This window comes from Marmota flaviventris, chromosome 18 (genome assembly GCF_047511675.1).
Source record: "Marmota flaviventris isolate mMarFla1 chromosome 18, mMarFla1.hap1, whole genome shotgun sequence".
NCBI lineage: Eukaryota > Metazoa > Chordata > Mammalia > Rodentia > Sciuridae > Marmota > Marmota flaviventris.
Genome location: NC_092515.1, coordinates 16,604,862 through 16,625,712, shown reverse-complemented (window position 1 = coordinate 16,625,712; position 20,851 = coordinate 16,604,862). Strand labels below are relative to the sequence as shown.

General features: G+C 36.3%; 1 protein-coding gene across 5 annotated transcripts; it reads left to right on the top strand.

The window, feature by feature from the left end:
• The first annotated feature begins 8,061 nt into the window (after positions 1-8,061).
• Znf529 (zinc finger protein 529) lies at positions 8,062-20,296 on the top strand. Of its 5 annotated transcripts, none has more exons than XM_027941275.2 (5): positions 8,062-8,281; positions 8,764-9,271; positions 9,612-9,705; positions 10,887-11,013; positions 18,388-20,296. In XM_027941275.2, the coding sequence occupies exons 3-5, from the start codon at positions 9,652-9,654 to the stop codon at positions 19,809-19,811; spliced, it is 1,605 nt and encodes a 534-aa protein (XP_027797076.2). In that variant the 5' UTR covers positions 8,062-8,281; positions 8,764-9,271; positions 9,612-9,651; the 3' UTR covers positions 19,812-20,296. The 5 variants fall into 5 exon arrangements, with proteins under 5 accessions (XP_027797076.2, XP_071461132.1, XP_071461130.1 ...); XM_071605031.1 differs by having other exon boundaries at positions 8,062-8,430; positions 9,217-9,271; XM_071605029.1 differs by having other exon boundaries at positions 8,062-8,430.
• Positions 20,297-20,851: the final 555 nt, after the last annotated feature.

Sequence of the window (20,851 nt, the reverse complement as noted above, 5' to 3'; positions counted from 1 at the left end):
AGATGGTCTCTCCAGAAAACAAGCCCTTTCCTTATGTACCTGCAAGTGATCCAGCCAGTCCAGCTAGCATTGATGTTTTTCGTAGTTTATAGTTCCTAAAAGTGCTGTTCTAAATCTTCAATAGTTCTAGATTCTGAGTCCCACTTGTTGCATAGAATCTTGTTGTGCTAAGGCTGAAACAGGTCATTGTCCAGTTTCAAATTAGAGTCATAAATAAACAATTTTTATATGTGAATTCAAGATCTCCAAAAAATCATGGTTTTATTTATTTGACCGCTACAAAGCCTACACTGCTTATCAGTTTTAGAGTCTAAATTGACCCTCTCAAAAATGTGTACATTAGGACCCTAGGAGGCACAAGACCCTGGGTTCAATCCCCAGCAGTGGGCGAAAAAAAAAAAAAGAATGCACAGCTAAATGCCCATTAGCTGGTGAATCGACCCTGTCCATCCACTGGAACAGTATTCAGTCATATAAAGAAAAGGAAGTGATGAATCATGCCACAACATAGAGCAAAGTGTGGTGGTGCAGTCCTGTAATTCCAGTGACTCAGGAGGCTGAGGGAGGAAGATTGTAAGTTTGAGGCCAACCTCATCAACTTAGTGAGACCTTGTCTTAAAAAAAAAAAATGGTTAAAAAAACTTGGATGTTTCTTTCTGGAGAAATTTGCATTTAATATTCAAACTGCATTACTAAGGTATGTGTGAGTCAGACTATTGCCAGTCTGACTCACACATACCTTACAGACTAGATTCAATCCCTAGTATATGATAGATGGAGGGAGGGAGGGAGGAAAGAAAAGAAAGGAAAAAAAACCCAGGGGCTGGTGACAAGGAAGAACTGCCATTGTCTGTAGTGTTTCTTATTCTGGTGTTAAAATGTACTAGAGTAGGGTTGGGGGTGTGGCTCAGGACTCGCCAAGCTTGTGTGAGACCCTGGGTTTGATCCTCAGCACCACATATAAATAAATAAAATAAAGGTATGGTGTCCACCTACAACTAAAAGTGTGTGTGTGTGTGTATTTTTTTAATGTACTAGAGTATTAGATGGTGGTGATGGTTATACATCTTTGTGAATATACCAAGAACTACTGATTTCTGTACCTTAAGAGAGTAAATTTTATGGTACATGAATTCTCAACTTTACAAAAGAGACTAAAAGAATATGTACACAGCTGAAGAGCATCACCCGCTAAGGGTCAGGCATTTGATTTTCACAAGAGCATTAGCAAGATGATTGCTTTCTAAAACATTCAAAGTGTAACTCCAGTTCACTACAAAAATCGGTAATATAAATTATACACAGGGCCTTTAGATTTTGTAAAGACTTTAAAGATCATTGAGCTTGGTGCGGTGGCACAAACCTGTAATTTCAGTAACTCCAGAGGCTGAAGCAGTTGGATTTCAAGTTCAGGGCCAGCCTTGGCAACTTAGTGAGACCCTGTCTCAAAAGAAAAAATAAAAACGGCTGAGGTTGAAGCTCAGTGGTAAAGCACCCTATCGGTTAAGTCCCCTTTAGAATAAAAAACTGAGGGTTGTGGGGTGGAGATCATTAAGAAATCGCTGTTGTGAAAGCACATTGTTAAGTGGTATAGGAGACTCTTTAGAGAATTCATACTGGTAGTTAAGTCATAAAATTATGGAATATGGGAAGACCTATACTTGGAAAGAATACTTTTATCAGAAAGGTTTCTTGGTAAGAAACACTATGAAATATATTTAAAATTGGATAACAATAATATTTTATTCAAGGGCTGGGGCTGTAGCTCAGTGGCAAAGCGCTTGCCTAGCATGCGTGAGGCACCGGGTTTGATCCTCAGCACCACATAAAAATAAATAAAATAAAGTCATTCTGTCAAAAAAAATTAAAAAAAATTTTATTCAAGTCAGGTGCGTTGGTGAATGCCTGTAATCCCAGAGGTTTGGGAGGTTGAGGCAGGAGGATGTGAATTCAAAGCCAGCCTCAGCAAAAGTGAGGCACTAAGCAACTCAGTGAGACCCTGTCTCTAAATGAAATACAAAATAGGGCTGGGGATGTGGCTCAGTGGTTGAGTGTCCCTGAGATATCATCCCTGATACTGCCCCTCCAAAAAAGATTTTATTCACATGATGATTAGATAATTTATATCTTGAGAAAATGCAAATATAAGAAATGTATTAAGGTCTTTATAGCAATATTCTCTATCAAATAATTTTTTAAATGTTTAATTAACATAATTAATGACTTTCACTTCTCTCCTAAATATTAGGATGTTTATACCATAGAGAAAAATTATGTGACTATAAAAATTGCTTTTTTCATGAACTCTAATAATTCAGTAAAAGCAATTTCATATGCCATTTGTTATTTTGAGCAATATAAAGTGGTGTCCAACACCATTCAATTATTCTTTAACATAATCAAATTTATGTTAGAAAATGACTTCTTTGTGTAATAAGTGGGAGAATGGAAATACTTTGTCAATCATTTATATACCTACATTTCTATTTTTAAATATGTAGTAGTTAGAATTTTTTCACTATTGTAAAGGATAAAGATATCCTTTTTATGTAAGCAGAATTTTCTCTAAGATATGTATGTCTTTATAAGTAGCATTAAATCTGGACACAGGTGAATATAAATTGTTTATATTCTATTCCAACAAAATACATATTTGATGACATACAGTTTGTTGTGTTTCATTACCAATATATGGTAATGAGATAGGGATTTAGGATAGAGAAATACTGAATTTTAAGGGAAATGCTCACAAGCTACTGAGATGCAGAAAACTATCTTTTGCATATTACATACACAAATGAAGCAGGCTTAATTTCTAAAAATTATCCGTGTATACTGATCTCATTGCTGTTCTTAGCATATGAGAATATAGAGGGAAAACCAATTGAGATGAAGAAAAAACAGTTGTAAATCTTGAGCAACATGCCCTTGTAGAATGAGGGAAATTCACAAGGGCAAGGGAAACTCCACCCTAAATCCACTTCTAATCCAGCTCCTGATATAGCCCTTCTATAAATATTGGATTGTCAGCCCAAGGCAGGTCTGCTCACTCTTGGGATAGCCTGCATTCTCCCTTGAATGTGTGTATGACTTCCTAAATAAACCTGTCTGTTGCCTTTGTCTGGCTTGTGTTGAAATTCTTTTCCGTCTCCTATGCCAAGAACCCTGCTGGTCCTGAGTTGAGTTCCCCTCTTCTCTGGGGACTCTTAACCCTTCTCCTGACAGTTGCAGGTGCTATTGTAGTATAACAAACTGCCTTAATACAGTATTACCCATCAATTCCTTTGTGTAAATCTCCATCAATCTCTTCTTGTATATCTGATTTGTTATGTTGTCATGGTGGTTTGAGTATTGATTTTCACTAAGTAAAACTATCTTTTGCATACAGTGTATACAAATGAAGCAGGCTCAATTATCTGTGTGTTCTGATCTCATTGCCATTCTTAACATATGAGAATGTAGAGGAAAAACAACTCAAAACTGTTTTTGTACTATATTTCCATAATACCAGATATATGGGGTTTCCCCACACACCAAAAAAGCAATAGTTTTTTTGTAACAGCAAGTGTCCTTTAATACAGTCCTACCTAGACTGCATACATCCCACAAATCGAGGGCTAAGTACCAAAACTACCCCCGACTCCTTTTTTTTAAGCCTGTATTTTATTTTTATGTGGTGTCAGGAATTGAACCCAGTGCCTCATGCATGCTAGGCAAGCGCTCTACAACTGAGGCACAACTCTGCCCCCATACTTTTGATGGCTATAAATCAGGGTTACCACAATTCCCTCTAAGGTTTGATTAATTTTCTGGAGTGACTCAAAGCTCAGAAAAGTTTATCGTTTATTATTTTATTATAAAGGATATTACATAGATGAAGAGATGCATATGGATAGGAATGGGGGAAGGGACTCAGGTCTTCCATGTCCTCTACAGAAACAGTGCCCTTCAGGAACCTCCATGACTTGTCACTTGTGAGCTTTTATGGAAACTTTAATACACAGGCAGGATTTTCTATCAGGGACCACTGGTGATGGACTTAACTTGCACACATAGCCCCACCACCAAGGCTGAAAGTCCCAACCCTCTAATGTCTTTCAGGTGAGTATCCTCCATCCTGAAGCTACGGAAGCCATCAGCTAACTCATTAGCACGCACTCGGACACTGAAGATTCTAAAGATTTTAGGCCTCATTTGCAAGGAAACAGGAAGAAGACTACATATTCCACAGTATATTTTGCAACACAAGTAGAGTGGATGGCTCAGTCATAGGGAACTTTATTAGATAATGCCAAATTGTTTTCCAGTTTATACCTGTGTTCTAGTGAGGGAATATATTAGTCCTAGAACCTTATTTCTTTTTTTGGGGGGAGATTTATCCTTTTTTAAAAATTTGTTCTTTTTAGATCTACATGACAGTAGAATGTACTAACATATTGTGCATACATGGAGTATAACTTATTCTAATTAGGATCCCATTCTTGTGGTTTAAAATAATGTGGAGTTACACTGGTCATATATTCATATATGAACATGGGAAAGTTATGTCTGATTCTTCTACTGTCTTTCCTATTCCCATCCATGTCCCTTCCCTTCATTTCCCTTTGTCTAATTCAAAGTACTTCTATTCTTCCCTCCCCCTTGTTATTGTGTGTTAGCATCCGCATATCAGAGAACATCTGGCCTTCGGCTTTTGGGGATTGGCTTATTTCACTTAGTCTGATACTCTGATTCCATCCATTACCAACAAATGCCATAATTTCATTTTTCTTCATGGCTGAGTAATATTACATTGTGTATATATACCACATTTTCTTTATTCATTCATCTGTTGAAGGGCACCTAAGTTGGTTCCATAGCTTAGCTATTGTGAATTAAGTTGCTATAAACATTGATGTGCTGCATCAGTGTGGAGTGTTGATTTTAAGTCCTTTGGGTATATATTAAAGAGTGGGATAACTGGGTCAAATGGTGGTTCCATTCCAAGTTTTCTGAGAAACTGTCATACTGCTTTCCAGAGTGTTTGCACCCATTTGCAGTCCCACCAGCAATGTTGCACCAATTTGTAGTCCCACCAGCGATGCAGTCCCCACATCCTTGCCAACATTTTTACTTGTATTTTTTTAAAGTACACAAATAGTGCACACATTTTCTCTGGTTGTACACAAAGTAGATCTTCATGTCTTCACACATGTATCTAAGGTAATGATGTCCATCTAATTCTATTCCCATGCCCCCTCCCTTCCCCTCCTGGAACTTTGCCCTATCCAAATTCCTCCATTCTCCCATGCTCTCCACCACCAACCCACATTATGGATCAGCATCCATTTATCAAAGAAGACATTCAGCCTTTGTTTTTTGGTGATTGGTTTACTTCACTTAGCATGATGTTCTCCAACTCCATCCACTTACCTACAAATGCCGTGATTTTATTCTCTTTTCATGCTGAGTAATATTCCATTGTGTATATAAACCACAGTTTCTTTATCCATTCATCTATTGAAGGGCATCTAGGTTGGTTCCACAATTTAGGTATTTGAATTGGGCTGCTATAAACATTGATGTGGCTGCATCACTGTACTATACTGTTTTTAAGTCCTTTGCATATAAATTGAGGAGTAGGTATCTGGGTCAAATGGTGGTTCCATTCCAAGTTTTCTGAGGAATCTCCATACTGCTTTCCAGAATGGTTGCACCAATTTTCAGTCCCACCAGCAATGTATGAGGGTACTTTTTTCCCCACATCCTTGCCAACATTTTTATTACTTGTAGTCTTGATGAATGCCATTCTGACTGGAGGGAGATGGAATCTCAGTGTAGTTTTAATTTACATTTCTCTGCTAGAGATGTTGAACTTTCCTTTAAGTACTTTAAACAGTTTGAAATACTGATTTTTACAGAATATATTTTATTTAGGAAATGATTTTTTAGATACTATGAGTTGTATCTTGTGATCAGAACTATTTCCGTTGACTTAGAATGTCTAAAGATGTTAATCACCCACAATTTCATTCAGTAGTAACAAGAAAAAAAATAATTTCAACCAACTTAAGTGGTAGGAGCAAAAGTATTTTTCTTCTGTTCTATAGATAATATGCAACTGCAACATATTGGCTTTAATTTGTATGGTTTTTCTAGTTATACAATCCTGTGATCTAGAAATTATAATTTTACCTCTTTCAAGTTTTACTTGCTCACTAGAAACAATTCTGCAAGCAAAATAACATATATGAAACATGAATTTCTCAATAACTCATTAGTATTACACAAAGTGATCCACTTTTAGTCATCATGAAATGTACAAACAAAACCATAATAAATAGTTGGTATAGACTCATTGATTTTCCTGTGATCTCATGTCACAAACCCACAATCCCACAGACCCACCATGACATTCCATTTACAAATCCAAGGAATCCATCACATAACCCTATATAGACATCAAACCAAACTCAGAAAGCAGTTGCCTCAAACACAACTCCTTTACAATTAATTATCCTAAAATTTTATCAGTTTCTTAGAAAGTTAAACTTATCAATTACCCAGCAATTATTTCTTCTAGATTTTACCCAGAAGAAATGAAAGTATTGTTAACTTTACAATGTTTAAGACCTGTAAATAAACCAAATGATATTAAGAGAAAAAATGAATAAACAAATTGTGGCACATTAGCACAATGGAATGTTCATCTGAAATTTAAACTACATTAATATAGTATAAACTACATTAAGAAGTATATAAATAAAATATAAACTACATTAAGAAGTATGAGGGCTGGGGTTGTGGCTCAGCAGTAGAGCACTTGCCTAGCAAGTAAGTGCAAGGCCCTGGGTTCAATATTCAGCATCACATAAAAATAAATAAAATATTGTTGTGTTGTGAACTGATAAATACTAATCAATAAGAGTATAATAAAGGTTATAGATTAGTAAAAAAGAATACAGATTATGGATATAAGATTTTGATAAGTGAGATAAGATAATTATAAAGCAAGAACAGTCACAGACAGGCCTGACTCCATTTTGCTGCCTCCTGTAAAAAAAAAATGTTACAAGAGTTGTTTATGAGAAAATGAAATAAAAGCTGTTTTCTTATAAAAATTATTTTTCTGTACTTTGTACTCCACAAATTGTACCTTGGTGTGAGTGCCCTTGTGGGTCTACATGACTTTGAATTGGTTTCTCGCCCCCACCGACCCCTATCCCCCAAATTCAGGATACCACTGTCTAGCACCTGCTTGAACCCAGGAAGATGGTCAACTGAACTGCAAAGGTAATGCTCTTTTTTAGCTTCTATTTATCGCTTGATTGTTGACCAGAAAATTCCAGTCCTGCCTAGAGCCCACAAGTCCCACTTATTAATGTTTTAATTTCTGTGATTGGCTCGCTTATGTGGGTCACTGAGTTGGGATTTTTGTGCTTATAGTCTCCTTGGATGGACCAGGAAGCTGCTATCCTCTCATAGAGCTTGAGTCTATGCTGTGGGTGACAGTCACTGACCCAGTAAATAAAGCTCCTTTTTGATTTGAAATTCGGACTTAAAAGAGTGGTTTCTGGAGTGGCTGCCCATAACATTGTATCCAACTACAATTTAAAAACAATATTTTTTTTTTAAAGAAGTAGTATGAGATACTATGATCAGCTAAAGGAGACAGGGAATTCTCAATTGAAAACTAAATTATGGTGACAGAAATTCGAACTCTGTAGTGAAACTGATTGGAAAAGGACAGCTGGTAAGTTCCTGGCCACAAACTGAGCGTCTACAAACACGTCCGACGCCGCCCTGGGCGCTGGGGCGTTCTTTTGGGGAATAACTAACGAAACCCTCCAGCAACCCTCGGTCCTGAGCACGTCCCACGCCCTGGGGCTCTGCACTTTCAGGCCCGAGTAGAGCGAACCTCCCTCCTACCCAGGGTCCCAGTTCTGACCTCGGCTCTACTCGGCCGAACTCAAGATACCCCTTTTAGGGTTCGGGGTTCCAGTTTTCCAGCGGGTGGGGGCAACTCGGTATTCCGGTGTACTTCCGGCGCCAACCCTAGCAAGCACTTCCGGGTTCCTTTGCTCGGCGGCCTGGGTTTTCATTATTTTCTCCGCCGGCTTCCAGACGACTGGCGATCCTCAACCCTCCTCCGAGTTCCTGGGAACTCCCGGGAGATTCCCGAGCCTCGTGGGGTCTGTGTGGCCGGTGGGTTCTGCCTGAACGTTTGGACATGCCGGCGTTGGACTCCGTTTCCCACAGGCTCAGAGCCACGGATGAACCTGGAGCGTTGGTTCCCCTTCCGGTGTGGTGGTGTGCCGCACTTCCTGGGGAATTGAGGCGGCTGAGGTCAGGCCCCGGCTCTCCCGAGGCGGGATGGATACTGTGGAGCCCGAAGCTACAAACCTGCGCAAGCCGCGAACGTTTGTGACGGCGACCCTGCAGGGTGTGGATGTACGAGAGGGAAGGGCTGAATGTGTTTGTGACGACGCCCTGGTGTGCGCCCTGATTGGTTTCTGATTGGACTCGTGTGACCGTTTCACTTGGTGTTTGGTGATGTAGGTGTTTCACTCTGTGACCTACTTGCCGAGCGTACCAGATGAAGTTTTTGTTTTCAACGAGTCCGTAGTGTCCCTTCTTCTTTTTTGTGATATTCTCGGTACCCAGCTTGGTGCATAACATAGAAGGGCATTGTGGCGTGAGTGACCACCCACCCCAGGTTCTAGTTGTGGGTTCCGTGGTTTTTTTGGAACATGTTTCCGGAATTGTCTTTTTCTGTCCTCACAGCTAGCTGTAGAGAAATAGTCATCACAAGAGAAGTCGTGTATTTCGGCCCAGAGTGGAAGTTCCAAGCAGAAAAGAACATTCTAAGTCATGAGGTGTGAATTGCATTGGCCTCCCAGATATGCTCCGGCGAAGATACTGAGGGGAGGGAGTTTTTCCTGGGAGATGGCCCCTTGAATACCCTGTGGAGGCATTTACACATTTCCTAACCACAGTATTTCCTGAGCTGTGTCCCCTAGAAGCCTATGTGAACCCCGAGGACAGGCTCTAGGCATTGATGATTCTGACACGGAGAAGAGTCTGTAGTTTTCTAGTTTCCCCTCTTCCATCTGGGTTTATGGGTTGTGTATGATGGGTGCTTGTCTGGTGGTGGACAGTATTATTTAGCCAGTCCAAGATCTCACAAGTCAGACTGATCTCACAAGTCCTTTCTTCTTGGTCATGTTATTCCTCAAGAGAAAGAAGGCTCCTGAAGTGGAAAGGAGCACTGCTTTTTAACGGCCATCTCAAGGTCAGTTTGTATTTATTTTTGTTCTGTCAAATGCATTTTTCGTTTTTTTGTTTTTTTCGAGTGCTGAGTACTTGAAAAAAGTACTCAGGCCCTTGTGCATGCTATGTCAAATATATTTTTGTTTTATGAAAAAAACTATTTGCTTTCCTTCTCCTGAATTGCTTTGCCTTATTGTGACCTATCCTTTTATCTAATTCCTAGATTTTCCCTTCCTAAGTAATAACATAGAGATGGATCCCCTTTTCCTCCAGTGCCATTTATTTCTTCAGTTACTGTGTGTTCCTAGGGCCATTTCCAGAGGCCTTAATTTTTTTGTGTTGTTGCGATAATATTTTACCAGTTTCACTGGGGAACATGCCCATCGAGCTTTACCCACTCTTATGCCAGAAGTGGAATTTCCTGACCGGTTCTTCACAGTTCTAACCATGGACCATGTGAGTAATTTCTCTCTTCATGAATATTTCCTTTTTCTGAATACACAACAGCTATAATAGAGAACGAATACCACATCCTCATCTTTTTCATTTTCTAGTGAGGGCTAGAATCAATCAGTGTCCCTTCTGTGTGCCCATCTGTTCTCCAAATGATGTTCAACACTCCCTATGTCTTCAGTCTACTATAGAGTAAGAATGGAATCCCTGGATTTTCCTTGTCATATTATTGAATATGGGAAAAAAAACAGACAAATATTTGATGACATGGGCAAACTCTAAAATTCTCCACAGACCTGAGTTTCCAGATGGATTTGATTTGGCCCCAAGTTATACAAAATGATAAGATTAAAATTAGAAAATATTGGCTGGGGATGTGGCTCAAGCAGTAGCGGGCTTACCTGGCATGCGCGGGACTCTGGGTTTGATCCTCAACACCATATAAAAATAAAGATGTTGTGTCCACCTAAAAAAACTAAAATAAATATTAAAAAAAAATAATTACAAAATATCTCATCTAAATGCTTAAGTGTAAGTAAGTCGCTTTTGAATAGGTAGTCTATTTTGTAGCCACTAAAAAGCATGTATTAAATAATTTGTCATCAGAAGTAATAATTGTAAAATATGAAATGATACATAACATATAGCATTGAACTGGGGGCTTCAAGAAGTATGTAAGTTTTATCTTTTGAAGCACTGGAGATAGAACCCAGGGTCTTATACATGGTAGGCAAGTGCTCTACTATTAAGCTATTATACCTTTAGTTCCTGTGAGGGATTTTTAATTTATTTTCTAAGTTAGATATTTTTCTTATGCAGAGGAATGAAGATACAGAAACTTAATCTTTATTGATGATTCATGAAGTGGACCCATAGCAACATGCAATGGCATGTAGACACTATCTCATTTAATATGTGAACTGATTATTTTATTAATTCCCAGACATGTTTGGCTACTTACAAAATCCCACATTGTTTCAGATTTCTCTGCATTAAATGGATTCTTTAAAGACATACATAGCCTGATTTGGAAACACTAATTCCCTTATTTCTTAAGTCATAGGCTTATATCCACAGTATACTTGATTAACATCTAGTTCCCTTTCTATAATGCAGTTTTTTATTTCTTTTTCTTGAAAAGATTTCCTTAAATTTTACTGTAATATTTGGGTTTATTGTTTCAGGAATTGGTGACATTCAGAGATGTTGTCATCAACTTCTCTCAGGAAGAGTGGGAATACCTGGATTCTGCTCAGAGGGATTTATATTGGGATGTGATGATGGAGAACTATAGCAACTTGGTCTCACTGGGTAAATTTATCTGCATCAAATAATTTAGAATATGTTCTCTAGAATATAAACTAATATTCAGTGAACTCAAGACTATCTTTAAAAAAAAACTACTGAATTTCTTCTCCCTGTTCCAAAAATATTGTTTCATTGTTGTTATATTCCAGAGTAATCCTCCACTAAATATCTTCCTCATATTCATACCAGGCAGTTTATATAATTTCTATCTTCCTTGATTCTAAGGGAGCTGGAATTGACTTATAGGACATATATAGCATATCATAGGGATATTATATTGTATTTGATCTCAGAATTGCTGTAGATTTATTGTGTTGTTTTCTTTTCCACTCTGTTGGACAAACACTATGACAAGTCCCAATTTTTATGACTATTAGAAGAATCTCTACAATTTACATATTGTTGGGTTGATAAACAGAATTCTTCATATTCATTTACTGCCACAAATATAGCTGCTTTTTGGTTAAAGAACTTTGCATTTAATACAGGGTTTGTTTTGGTCTTAGTCACCATTGTACAGAGCACTGTGTCTTCAACATAGACACCAAGTCAATATGTCTCAGAAAGCTACTTATTTTCCTCTTAGCTTACAAAGTTTTTGCCTCACCTTAAGCTTTAAATAATTGACTCATTTAATTTTTTTTTATTTTAGTTAGTTATATATGATAGTAGACTGCATTTCTGCACTTTAGTATATCATATAGGTGGGTTGACCCATTTAATTCTTAAGGTAACACTGTTACATACTGTTTTATAGAAGAGATTGCTTATGACAAAAAATATGAGGTATATGTTTAGGGTTATACCACCTCTTAGTATCAAGAGGCAGCTTTTGGGGCTGGGGTTATAGCTCAGTGATAGAGCACTTGCACTGGGTTCAATCCTCAGCACCACATAAAAACAAATAAAGATATTGTGTCCATCTTTTTTTTATATATATTTAATTTTTAGTTCTTGGCAGACACAACATCTTTGTTTGTATGTGGTGCTGAGGATCGAACCCGGGCCACACATATGCCAGGCGAACGCGCTACTGCTTGAGCCACATCCCCAGCCCCATTGTGTCCATCTTAAAAAAAAAAAAAAAAAAAGAGGCAGCTTTTCTGCTCAGGCAGGCTGGCGACAATGTATTCTTTTTTTCTTTTAGCTGGATTTTTATTTATTTATTTATTTATTATTTATTTATTTTAATGTGGTGCTGAGGATTAAACCCAGTGCCTCACACATGGCAGGCAAGTGCTCTACCACTGAGCTACAGCCCCAGCCCAAACACACAGTATTCTTAACTGTCACATTAAACTGGTTCTCAAGACAAAGAACCAGTATGGGTTCAAATAATGTAAGACCTGTATTAACTGTCTGGTTTCTCCGTGTTTTGTAATTCTGTGGTTATTCCCAAAGTGAAATATTCTTCTAATTCCTTCACATTTCTCTTCTATGAAGTGTTTATCATCATTTTTTTAAAAAAAAATTTTTAATTGTAGTTGGACACAATATCTTTATTTTATTTATTTTTATGTGGTGCTGAGAATTGAACCCAGGGCCTCTCTCATGCTAGGCGAGCACTCTACTGCTGAGCCACAACCCCATCCCCATGTTTATCATCATTTTGGGGATTAAGACTATAGCTCAGTGGTAGAGTGCTTGCCTAATCCCCAGTACCTCCCTCTATAATTTATATGTGTGTGTGTATATATATACATACATACATACATATATATATATATATATATATATATATATATTGAACTAATTACAATTTGTTTTAAACATACATTGTTACATTGCCTCATTGTAAGCCGAGTTTTGCATTTATAAGCCAATTATGTTCTAACTTATTGGAGAAAGGATGTTCTCTAAAGGATTTGCAAGGATGTGACAGGAAGATAGGGCCAGGTGAGTGATAGCCTATGAAGCAGAGGAAGTAAGGCCCTGTGATACTGGCAAACTCTTTTTAAAAACCCTATATACAAAGGTCTGACACTTGGGGGAAGCCAATTAAGATTCTGCTGGATACAGCTAGCTATTCTGTATACTGTTATAGATTTATATATGTCTATATTGACACAAAATATAGATATTCACATACTTTTTTGATGCCTACACTGAAGACAGCTATTAAGCTATCCCTTTTTATAATGGTGACCCAAACCAAAATGACATACTACTAGTTAAGACGTATAAGAAAACAAACAAGTAGAGAATGTATATAGCGATAAGTGTAAGAATAAAGGGTTAGAGGATGCTGGGGAATAGCTAATCCAGATATTGTAAATCAAACAGGTTCTCTTTGGTTTTAATCTATGGACATACAGTTTCTTGTCAGTGATTTACCTAATATTTTAAGTCAGCAAGTTTCTAAATTTATCATTTCTTTTCATATATTGGTTGCCCTCATGTTTTTTGTTTTGTTTTTTGTTGTTTTTAATTTTTTACTCTTTTCTTTGTTTTTTTAATCTATCATAAATATCCAGTCTTCTATCTAGGATAATGTCCCGCCAGCTTGAAAAACTTCCTTAAGTATTAGTTTTTGTAGTGCGGGTAGGCTGGAAATACATTTTTTTTTATTCAGTCTATCTATAAAAATGTCATTATTTTGCCTAAATTTTTTATTTGCTCTTTTTAGATATACATGATAGTAGAGCATATTCTAACATATTTTACATACATGGAGTATAACTTAATTCTAATTAGGATCTCATTCTTATGGTTGTACATGATGTGGAGTTTCACTGGTGGTATATTCATATGTGAACATAGGAAAGTTATGTCTGATTCATTCTTCTGTCTTTTCTATTTCCATTCTCACTCCCTTCTCTGCATTCCTCTTTGTCTAAGCCAGTGAACTTCTATTCCCTGCCCGATTGTTTTGTGTTAGCATCTGCCTATCAGAGAACATCCAACCTTTAGTTTTGGGGGAATGGCTTATATCACTTAACATGATATCTCTAGATCCATCCGTTTACTGCCAAAAGTTACATAGTCATTCTTTTTTATGGCTGAGTAATATTCCATTGTGTATTTATACTCCATTTTCTTTATCCATTCATCTCTTGAAGGGCATCTGTTGGTTCCATAGCTTAGCTGTTTTAATCTGCTATAAACATCCATGTGCGTGTATCACTGTAGTATATTGATTTTAAGTCCTTTGGGTATATACCAAGGAGTGGGACAACTGGGTAATGGTAGTTCCATTCCAGGTTTTCTGAGGAATTTCCATACTGCTTTCCAGAGTGGTTACACCAATTTGCAATCCTATCAGTAGCCCTCATGCTTTGTTGATAAACTTGAAATGTAATTCTAATAGGAAAGGCAGGAGGCAGAAACACCATATCTTTTATATTATTTTATCTAATTAATGATCTCAAATGGTGCACTTTAAATTTTCTGACTTTTCATTATGAATTTAATGATTTTCATTGGTTCAGTATATTTTAGACTCCAGTTTTTTGTTTTATTTTTTTATTTAGTATTTTATTTCTTAGTATTTTTTTATTTTTTAAGATGGAAACAATACCTTTACTTTATTTATTTTTATGTGTTGCTGAAACTAGAACTCAGTGCTTCACACGTTAAGCAAGCACTCTACCACTGAGCTATAACCTTAGCCCCTTGTTTTTGTTTTTTGGCACTGGGGATTTAACCCAGGGGTGCTTTACCACTGAGCTACATTCGCACCATTTTTCTTTTTTATTTTAAGACAGGGTCTCAGTCAATTGTTTAGGGTCTTCCTAAGTTGCTGAGGCTAGTCTGAAACTTGTGATCCTTCTTGTCTCAGCTTCCTGAGTCTGGAATGCACCACTGCACTGCACCCAGCCAGTTTTTAATTTTTTATATACAGTTATTTGAAGTTTGGATAATTCCTCATGGTGATTTCTGTGAACTTTAACTTTATTCTTTTATAAAATAATTTTTTAAGTTGTAGATGTACACATACCTTTATTTTATTTATTAATTTAAAAAAATGTTTATTTTTTAGTTGTGGTTGGATACAATACCTTTTTATTTATTTATTTATTTTTATGTGGTGCTGAGGATTGAACCCAGGGCTTTGCACATGTGAGGCAAGTGCTCTACCGCTAAGCCACAACCGCAGCCCTATTTATAAATTTTTATACGGTGCTGAGGATTGAAGCCATGCCTTATACATGGCAAGGCTAGCACTCTGCTACTGAGCCACAATCCCATCCCTTGCTTCTTTAATCTTTAAATTTCTTGCTTTTTGACACAGGCTATCTGGCTATCCCAGTACTCTCCCAGTCTCAGACCATCCACCTAAATTAGTTACAAGTGTGTTTTCTAGCCTTTTGTTGTGTTTAACGTGTTTTAGTACACAAGCTTTTTTCTCCCTCTTTTGACTCTTGTACTTTTAAAATCGTAGTCTACTTTAACTCCCTCAGGTGATTTCTGTGTCCTGTTGACATCATCCTTAAGTATTAAACTTTTCTATTTTCTGATACAACAATTCAAGGCATATCTTATACTGACCTTACTCCAGATCATAATTCAGATCTTTATTGTAGGATCCCTGCTTCATTACCTTATTTATTGTTACATCCAGGACAGTAGGCATGGTTATGATTTTTTGTTCATGGGAGTTAAGGTTCTGAAAAATTTTTTCTCTTTCTAGCAAATTAATGGTTTTCAACTTTTGTAGCTTTTGGGGTTAGTTTTAAATATCTAATTACCTAGAAATTAATTCATCATTCTACATTTTTCAACTTTATTGGTATGGGGTGGGGTATTATAAGACTTTCATAAAATGCAATCTATGGTGGTTCCTTTTACATTTTATTTTGTATATTTGTTAATTCTGTTTTTATGTTTTTATCACATTCTTATTCTGTTTATTAATTTCCTCTTTCATATTTTCCTCAGGTAAATCTTTTTTCTATTTTTATGAGTGGCATGTATACATTGGTCATTTTCATTCATTTCTTTATAATACCATTTAAATCTTTACTTTTTATGTGACCAATATAATTTTCATAAATTATAGTTTATAAAGATTTCAACATCATTGTTCTCAGGAAATATTTTTTATTTCAGTTACACTTCCACATTGACTCATAGTTAATAGAGAATTTTATTTCTAAATGTTTTTGGTTTATTGATACTGGTACTGGTTTACTGCTTTCATTAAATTATGATACTAGCATTATTTTTTATTGTTACACATAACATAATTCACTTATAGGAAATTATTCTTGATCTTTCAGTTTTCCTTAAGCTTTATCTCATTGCCAAACTTGAGTGTCTGAAAAAATATTTTGTAACAAAATGTCTTAAAATCTTGCCCACCTAATCCACCTTCTCCATGTGACTCTTTCATCATATTCTCCTTTTATTTTTTTTAAATATATTTTTTATTTGTAGATGGACGCAACATCTTTATTTTGTTTATTTTTGTGGTGCTAAAGTTTGAACCCAGTGCCTCACACATGCTAGGCAAGTACTACACCACTGTGCCACAGCCCCGCACCATATTCTCCTTTTCAATCACAAGACTTTACTCAGAATTGCATAAATTTAACAATATGGTATATTCTTATTTGTATATCTGAAATATGGTGATACTTTTGGGGGTAGTACAGAAGTGGCTGACTTTGGGTATCGGAAAATGGAAATGAGTATTTGGGAAAGATCATGAAGGAAAAAAAGATTTCACAAGGATAGATGAGTAATAGTGAAAATATTACCAATGAGAAGTATTGGTTGACATGTGAGATGAAAAAAAGCAATCAAGGCTCTGTGTAGGAGGATGAGTAATACTGGTAAAGACGTGTAGGTGGAGAAGCGTACAAATCTATGTAATTAATTTGATAATGTGCCATTTTCCATTTGACATACATTTGTATGTATACTTTCTTTTTATTTAAATTGCTTTCATCCAGTGATTTACTTTTCCTGTAATTAATTGTCATATACTATATCCTTGGGGCCTATTATTCATTGGCACATTAAAAAATTAAGACATTTGTCCTTGTGCAGTTTAAGGAATGGAGAAATTAATGGCATAATAAAAGTAAACAACTATTGAACACACAATTGAAAAATATGAGGGCGCGGCTGGGGATGTGGCTCAAGTGGTAGCGCACTCGCCTAGCATGTGTGAGGCACTGGGTTCAATTCTCAGCACCACATAAAAATAAAATAAAGATACTGTGTCCCCCTAAAACTAAAAAAAAATAAAAGGGGCTAGGGATGTGGCTCCAGCGGTAGCACGCTCTCCTGGCATGCACGGGACGCAGGGTTCAATCCTCAGCACCACATAAAAATACAATAAAGATGTTGTATCCGCCGAAAACTAAAAAATAAATATTTAAAAAAAATTAAAGGGGGCTGGGGTTGTGGCTGAGCGGTTGAGGGCTCGCCTAGCACGTGTGAGGGCCTGGGTTCGATCCTCAGCACCACATAAAAAAATAAAGGTATTGTGTCCAACTATAACTTAAATATTTTTTTAAAAAATTTTAAAAATAGAAAAAGAAAAATATGAAGGCAATGAACCAGATATTTGAATGAAGATATAAAAATTAATTTACTTTAGGTTCAGCTATCTTAAGGTAGTTAACTTTTAGACCTGAGGTGATGAAAAGGAACTGGAATACAAAGAGATTATTTGTGAGAGATAAAATGTCCTTTGAGTTGGTGTAAATGGTAAGAAATGTGTTTTTATCTAGGAGGTGAAAAGAGATTAAAAGAAAGGAAGGAAGTTGAGTAAAATGAGGTCTTATGACCAGCACCTTTTTATCCATGGTAAATTGTTAATGATAAAATTGTTGATATGTGTATATTGTCAAATTTTTATGTTTATAAACAGTAGCTCTATAAGATGGTAATTATGGATTCTACATATATATATTTTGATTCACTTTATCTAGATTGGTTCCTCAACATCAGTACTTACAACAAGCTTACAAAGATGATCAACATCTACATTTCAGATCCACTGACTTAATATGTTTCCTTATCAGAAATCTCACAATGTTATATTACACTGTTAGCACTGTCTGAATTCTCTTTCTGCAGATTTTATAACAGTACTTTAACTATTTACTTATTTATTTTGTTAGTTTTTTTGGTACCAAGAATTGAATCCAAGTGTGCTTTACCACTGAGATACATCCTCAGCCTCTTTCATTTTTTATTTTGAGACAGGATCTTATTAAGTTGCTTAGGACCTTGCGAAGTTGCTAAGGCTGGCTTTGAACTGTGATCCTTCTGCTTCAGCTCCTTAATCACTAGGATTACAGGCATCTACCACCAAGCCCAGCTAAATATTCATTTGTACTGTGAATTATATTGTTTGTTTCTTAAGTTTTCTATGAGTTCTATTATTGTGATGGGGGAAAAATTGTTTTTTCCCTTTTTTTTCAGATTTGGAGTCTAGGTGTGAGACAGAGATTTTATCTGTAAGAAAGGATGTTTTTGAAAACAGTGGTTCTCAGTTGGAAGTAATGGAAAATAGCAATCTCATTGACTTCAAAAGCTCCATTTTCAGAAATGACTGGCAAAGCAAAAACAAGATTGAAGTAAAAGGACCTGGATGGAGATGTTTCAGTAAGATGAAAATCATCTCTGACAAACAGCCCAATTATAAGAATTATAAATATCTTACATTACCTCAGAGAATGCATGGTGGTGCGAAGCCCTATGAATATAAGGAATGTGGGAAAGTGTTCAGTTGTGACTCAAACTTTGATCACTATCAGAGAATAATACATACTGATGAGAAAACCTATGAATGTAATGGATGCCGGAAAAACTCTGGGATGGATAATTCACATATACTACAATTGAATATTCATACTGGAGTGAAGCCTTGTAAATATATGGAACATGGGAATAAACTTAGTTTCTATGAAGATCTTAGTCTTTACCAAAAAATTTATAGCATTGGGACGTTCTATAAGTGTAAGGAATATGGGAGGATCTTTAGAAGTGTTGGAGAAATTACTCCCATTCAAAGAATTCATGATGGTGAGAAGCCCTATGAATGTACATTCTGTGGGAAATCCTTTAGGGTGCTTGCACAACTTACTCGACATCAGAAAATTCATACTGATGAGAAACCTTACAAATGTATGGAATGTGGCAAGGACTTTAGATTTCATTCACAGCTTACTGAACATCAGAGAATTCATACTGGTGAGAAACCATACAAATGTGTCCACTGTGAGAAGGTTTTTAGAATTAGTTCACAACTCGTTGAACATCAGAGAATTCACACTGGTGAGAAACCTTATGCATGCAAGGAATGTGGGAAGGCTTTTGGAGTCTGTAGAGAACTTGCTCGACATCAGAGAATTCATACAGGTAAGAAACCCTATGAATGTAAGTCATGTGGAAAGGTCTTCAGAAATAGTTCATCCCTGACTAGGCATCAGAGAATCCATACTGGTGAGAAACCCTATAAATGTAAAGAATGTGAGAAAGCTTTTGGAGTAGGCAGTGAACTTACCCGACATGAGCGAATTCACAGTGGTCAGAAACCTTATGAATGTAAGGAGTGTGGTAAGTTCTTCAGACTTACTTCAGCCCTTATTCAACATCAGAGAATTCACAGTGGTGAGAAACCCTATGAATGTAAGATCTGTGGGAAGGCCTTTAGACATAGTTCAGCCCTTACTGAACATCAGAGAATTCATACTGGAGAGAAACCTTATGAATGCAAGGCATGTGGGAAGGCCTTTAGACATAGTTCATCTTTTACAAAACATCAGAGAGTTCATAGTGCTGAGAAACCCTATGAATGTAAGGAATGCAGGAATGCCTTTAGTGTGGGTGAGAATATTACTTGAAAAATTTCTACTATTTTTTAATGAAATGAGTATTTATTTGAATGAAATGAGTGTGTGAGGGCCTTTTCCTTGTGATTTTGACTGGAAAAAAATTTGAGGATATAAAATATAATCAAGGATGATTCATATCCCTCTCCTTTTACAGTCTGTTCCCAGACTTCATGGTCATTCTGTGTTCCAAAAAGGAATTTTTCAATCATTGGTGACATGTATACCTTTATAATTTTGTAAATACTGCCAAAAATTTCTGTTTTTATATTAACATTCTCATTCTCTATTGACTCATGATGGTGTCTTCATCCATTTCTGAAATTTGTGGAATACATGTTCATCTAATAATTAGTGGTTTCAGTTAATTTTGTGAGTTTCTTGTCTATATATTTTCTCTTAATAGCTTTTGGTGTTTATGTTTTCATTGTTTTGTCAATTTTATCATTTGTAATATTAATAAAATATCCTTTTTGTATTATAATTCTTTGCTTCTCTATCTGATATATTTTTCTTCATCTACACAGTTAGAGCTCCCAGTTAAATAAAACATAGTTTTAAAGTCTTACGACCCTGCCTTGTTAAATTTTCTTTTGGTTTCTATTGCTTTTTATTTATAGATGTATAACCACCTCTCCATTTTCATCAGTTGTTTGATTTATTTTTAAATTTCTATTTTGTTTTGACACAACAGATTCCTTTAAATATCTATCATAAAACAATTCTGTTAAGGAGCCTTTTATCTCTAGGTGGTACCAGCCAGGATTAAAGTGAAAGGAACATCTTGATATATTTGATGAAAATTACTAAACCAGCGTTTTTTTCTTTTTTGGGGGGGTGAGTACTGGGAATTGAACTTAGGCATTTGACCATATCCCCAGCCCTATTTTGTATTTTATTTAGAGACATTGTCTCAACTGAGTTGCTTAGCACCTTGCTTTTGTGGAGGCTGGCTTTGAACTCTCCATCCTCCTGCCTCAGTCTCTCGAGTCGCTGAGATTACAGGTGTGTGCCACCATGCCTAGCTCTAAACTAGTCTTTTAAACTTGTTT